We start from the raw sequence: 5,895 nt of genomic DNA on the forward strand, positions 1-5,895 counted from the left end.
AATTAATCCATCAAACGCAGAAGTTCACTAGAGAACCGTCGAAGAGGAGTGCGTTTGTTCCGTGTGACGCCGCTTTGAACGGGGGAGGGGGGGTTGCACTGAAATAGATTTACGACTTTACGAAAAATTTAAAAACTTCAATTCTAAATATTTTTTTACGTATTTGAAATTATATTTTCTCCATGAAACGCAGTGGCATCATTTCGTGAGAACATTGATAGTGGTGCTTGACACTCTTCTGTTGAGGGCTGACACACAAAGGGATTTAAGTGTATAAAACGTGAAAATGTTTCAATTCTAAAATGCTCCTCTAATGTTTTTAATTATGTTGCATTCACTATTGTGTTTGAGCCAGAGACAGCCGTCTGAGTAGGGATCCCTGAATGGATCTTAGAGTTAGAGAAAAATAAAAAATACTTTAATTGTGAAATGTTTTTCCCACCATGTTAAATTGTATTTTATCTATTAAATGTTATTGACTTTATTTTTCACAACAAAATACAGTTAAATGTGCAGAATTCGAACAATTACCCTATAGTTTAACATTTCACTTAAGCATCGTTAGATACATCTTTTTTGCAGCGCTTTGAAATTACATGCCAATTAATTCTGAATTATTGGACGCATACAAAATCGCACTTTAGATACCTTATGCGAAAATCAAGTAAATTTTTGTTTAATATCAGAAAACAATTTTACCGACTACCTTAAACTGCTACACAGTCGTGGAAATTCATGTGTTCTACAATGGATACCTGTATAAGTGAACATCGAGGGAAATTAATGTGCAGACTCCCTGGCCAAAGAGGGCAGGGACCTAATTCAAAAGAGAACAACTATTACCCTTGCTGAGGCAAATACTGTAGCTAGACACAGAACTTTCACGCATTTATCAAAAAAGCCTCTCATTACAGAAATTGATCTTTCAAGAGCTATCACATCGACAATTGCAAGACTTGGAACAAATCACTATAAGGGTATGAAGATTTACCCTGACGAATCAAGATCTTATGTCCATTGCGAACATTGCACAAATATTCAGTTAACACTAGAAAGACGGAGGGGCCTGTGTGGCCCCTCGCATAGTTTGTTGTTTAACAACTCGGATAATGTCTACCGGAACGTAATGTAACTTCCTGACTTTTCATTATATGACACTATTTGAATGCTTGTTTAATCATTTTATCATACGCCTCATACTACTGTAAATATTGATCCTTATACCTAGAAAGACGGGAGGGGCCACAGTGGCCCCTAAGCATTTTTACAATTAAAAAAAAAATTTCCCTTTCTCCTAATTGTTCTAGCATAAAAAAAGGCCATTCTCTCTAGTTTAACCTGTAACTTCCGCTTTATACAGCCAGTTGGATATCCAAATGCTATAAACAGTACTGACTGCTTACCAGCCTAATGGTAGCCATTGCTCTTGAAAAGAAAAACTGATCCAAGATTTTGGCCAGTATAGAGAGCAACACTACAAATAATTGCATACTAAGTTTTTATTTAGTCATGAAAGAAGGTGCATTGGGCATGTGGACACACTCAGGAAGAAGTTTTAAAATAATTCACCCCCAAAATGGGTAGGGGCCACACTGGCCCCTTCAGTCTTTCTAGGTATGTAGAAAATGTCAGTCGTTCTAGTGTTAAAGTCCAATCACATCTTGGAGTGCCCAAGCAATTACAGTAAAACCTGTGAAGTTGACCAATTTTTTCAGGCACGGAATTACCCCTTATCATATAAATCAACCTTTGTAAGTTGACCACCTGTTTAAGTTGACCACTAAAGTAGTGCACCGCAAGTGGTCAACTTACACAGGTTTCACTGCACCACTAATCTTCTTAGAAATGGTCTGGCTCCGCTCAACGAGTTGCTACAGGAAGTTCTTTATAGCCGGGACGCACCGATACTGTCTGAAGCTGTGATCAAGATATTTGAAAAATTTGAATGTCCATGGACACGAAAACAACAACAACACTTTTATTCTTGCGAAAAACATATCAATAAAAATAAATATTTCATTTTAGTAACATTAGATACATAATTGTGTACCAGTTTCACATTAATTTACCGTAATAATACATTCTACTTGCCACATGAAAGTTCTACTCATTATACGAAAATCTAGAGAGTTTTTTTTGATGAAACCGTGTTTGAAAAACCTTAAATATCCATGATTAAACTTCAGATAATTAATATCCGAAACTTAATTATGTTTCTGAGCAATGCTCCATTGTCACAGCATGTCACTCACACATATTCTTGTACCACTGAGGGGAAAAAAACTGTTCTTCAGGAAATTAACGACAGACAATACCGAATGACATCGATTTCGGCGTACACCCAATTTAACCCCTAACTCCATTCTTTCCATCCCTTTCAGCAAATTCGTTTGTTTCCTCCCAAGCCATTGAGAGAGGAGTTAAACTGCAACAAGTTGGCAATTTACTCTTGGCAGCAAGCCAAAAAAGATGCTATTAAGAAGAGAATCACCTGTTGTTCTTTGTCCTTTCGCTGCTGAACTCAATCGGGTGACCAAAGGAAGGGATGGAGTACTTTCTATTAAAAAAAATAAGGATAAAACTTTCGCAAAATAGTAGCATAAGTTGTGTGTCTGTTATTGTATAGATTTGTATCTGAGGTGATTTCCCAGAAGAATTGAACAATTTTCTGCATCTATGTATAATTGAGTTAGAACCACCCGAACCAACTAATAACATAGAAACGGAAGTGGGTAAATACCATAACGTTTATTGAAATATTTTATTTAGTCTTAAATCAAATATTAAACGGAACTAAGTGATTATTTTGATTGATTCTGACTGAAAGGAAAAATTAGAAAATAAATAGATCAAATGTTTCCATCATAAATGTACTCTGAAGCTTTTGAACATTTTCCACTAATATAGTTTTTTTTTCTCTACAAAGTGATATTTAGACGAAGGCCCTTCACTGAATAGGGAAGATTCAAATGCTTACAACATGCAATATATATCTGAAAAATATTAATTACAGTGAACTCTCACTTATACACCGCCTCGTTTATGCGCCTTTTTCACTTATACGACGATTTTCAAAAGTCCCAGCTCCTTCTATAGGAAAATAATGATAATTATCATTCGCTTATGCACCGCTCTAAAATTGATTATTTCGTTTATGCGCCGATTTTTTTTTCACTAGATAACAAAAAAAAAATTAATTAATTAAAATTTACCATTATTATTATAGTTTTTTTAAGAATAACAATTTTACGGAATGAATAATCTTTTCTACACATGGAATGGAAACTATTTCCGGACATTCCCTGTCACCTTTGCTGTTTCTTGAACTTTTTCACAGCATTCATTTTGAGTGTCTCTCCCACCATGAATAGAGGCAAAACCCGTTCGATTGCTTGTGCCCGGGGGAAGAGAGGGTGAGGGTAGGTCATGTCTTTTCTTTGTGGGAGGGGGAGGGGCTGTCTCAAATATAGTGGGGAGGGGAAGGTAGCTGTGCGTGCAAGTGTCCCCGACTTTTTACACGCACAAAGCTTTCTCTCTTCCTTTCTTTGCTGTTTTGACTAGCTGTTTAGTTATCAAACTTCTAGTGCATCATTTGAGATTTGTCTGTTAGCGCAATGGCCAAACGGACAAAATTGAGCCTGTCTTTTAAAGTCAGTGCGATAAAGAAGTATGAAGAAAACCCATCAATGACTAAAAAAGCTTTAGCCGAGTATTTCAATATTCCGGAATCAACATTAAAAGGAATTTTGAAAAAAAAAAAGGCTGAAATTCTAGTAGCTGAACGAGAATGCGGAGGTCAATCTTCAAAGAGAAGCCGAATTCAAGGAGGAAAGTTCCAAGAACTAGAAAGTGTTTTGCTGCAATGGTTTAAGGAAACCCGTGCTTCTAACATTCCAGTTAACATTGAGCTGCTACGACAGAAAGCTGTTCACCTCTCAGAGACTTTGAAAATTGAAAAATTTTCGGCTTCACATGGTTGGGTAGAAAAATTTAAGATCCGCCATGGATTAGAAATTCGTACCTTATCCGGAGAAAGTGCAAGTGTTGACGAGAAAACTGTAGAGCAGTGGAAAGAAGACTTATCATCATTAATCAACGGATACAAGCCTAAAGACATTTTTAATTGTGACGAAACTGGTCTGTTTTATAAGATGATGCCTAAAAAAACATTAGCATATAAGGGGGAACCATGTCATGGTGGTAAAAATAGTAAAGATAGAGTAACTGTTTTGCTATGTTGCAATGCAGATGGATCGGAAAAACGTACCCCTTTAATCATTGGGAAACCAAAAAAACCTCGCTGTTTTAAAAATATAAAACGGCTTCCGTGTGAGTATTTCAACAATAGATCAGCGTGGATGACGGCGAAGATTTTTCTTGACTTTCTTCACGAATTTAATAAGAAAATGGAAAAAGAAAAAAGAAAAGTTCTCCTCTTTATGGATCAATGCCCTGCTCACCCGCGAGATCTACCTGTTTTTGATCATATAAAAGTAGTATTTTTGCCTGCAAACTGCACGAGCAAGCTACAACCATTGGATTTGGGCATAATACGGTGCGTGAAAGTGCATTATAAGAAAACTTTGAATCGTCGATACCTTGCTGAGTTAGAATCAGGCAATTCAGCTGCAGGAGATGTAAAAATTTCAATTCTTGATGCAATGAATATGGTATGCGCTGCATGGAGAAGTATCAGTCATAATACCATAAGGAATTGCTTTAAAAAGGCTGGATTTCTATTTTCTAATGAACTTGAATGTTCTGACCAAATTAACGAAAATGAAGAGGATTTGGGAACAGATTTTGATGATGAAAAATGGCAAATTGTATCTGATGGACTCGTTGGTTTCAATGAATTTGTTGACGTCGATAACAATTTAATTACAACAGAATTGAGAGATATTGAAGTCATCGCTGAAGAAATGGCTAATGGTGAAGGCGATGGAGATTTAGATGACGACAATGAAGATGATGAAGCAAAAGTGCCTCCGAATCACCTAAAAGCATTGGAAGCCTTAGATATTGTTCGGGACTATTTGCAATATAATTCAGCTTCGGACACTCCCTTTTCACATTTGTATGAACTTGAAAAATATGTTTCTGACATTCATCAGCAAAAGCAAAAACAGACATCCATTATGGATTTCTTTGAAAGGAAATAAATAGTTATTAGGTATGTTACACTTTCTTCCCATTTATTATAGTTACTACTCTCTCTCTATTTTTGCCCTCTCCTTATGACTATCAAGTTATTTTCTTCAGAAGCATTCTTATGCTTGATCTCACTTGCACATATTGTGTTTTAGAACTTTTAATTGACTTTTCACTTATGCGCCTTTTTCTATTGGTCCCCTGGACCGGCGTATAAACGAGAGTTCACTGTAATACAATGATTGCTAATTTTGCAGTCATGTGATTTGGGTAAGGAAGTCGAAGATTACGTTTATAATTAGAAAATAGAGATAGAATAGAATATTTCTTATAAAAATCAAGCTGAACTAATGAAAAAATATTAACAGCATCGCACTAGTAAAGTAAATCAATTACCGTAGTACAATTGTTACGTAGAATTTACTATATATAATAGACCAGTTTTTCTCAATACTTTTGGTTTGTTTTGATATGTTTGTTCAGGTATGAATGAAATTTGTTCCAGTACGTGTGTTTTATGAGGACTTCACAGTTTAAAACACAGATGCTTAAAAAGACTGCCTCTGTGTGCCAAACTAGCAGTCAAGATATATCTGCTCCTAATGGCGTCATTGCAATATATCACGATCTTCAGTGCACAAATTCTTTTACAGATACAACTGTTATTGCGTGAGCAATAGAAAAGAGAAGGAAAAAGTAAATCAAAAGAAAATGTGTTTTACTATTACTAAAAGTCTGGATATT

At 35.8% G+C, this 5,895-nt stretch overlaps 1 protein-coding gene across 1 annotated transcript; it reads left to right on the forward strand.

Annotated features, from left to right (window-relative positions):
• Nucleotides 1–4,406: 4,406 nt before the first annotated feature.
• On the forward strand, nt 4,407–5,162 carry LOC129233874 (tigger transposable element-derived protein 6-like). Its single transcript, XM_054867804.1, has one exon. It carries the CDS (start codon nt 4,407–4,409, stop codon nt 5,160–5,162), a length of 756 nt encoding a protein of 251 aa, XP_054723779.1.
• The last annotated feature ends 733 nt before the right edge of the window (nt 5,163–5,895 follow it).

The sequence above is a fragment of the Uloborus diversus genome, unplaced genomic scaffold (genome assembly GCF_026930045.1).
Source record: "Uloborus diversus isolate 005 unplaced genomic scaffold, Udiv.v.3.1 scaffold_764, whole genome shotgun sequence".
NCBI classification, from domain to species: domain Eukaryota; kingdom Metazoa; phylum Arthropoda; class Arachnida; order Araneae; family Uloboridae; genus Uloborus; species Uloborus diversus.

Bases quoted from the DNA above. Each gene is read 5' to 3' on its own strand.
- LOC129233874 (XM_054867804.1), top strand. From the start codon at position 4,407: ATGGAAAAAGAAAAAAGAAAAGTTCTCCTCTTTATGGATCAATGCCCT.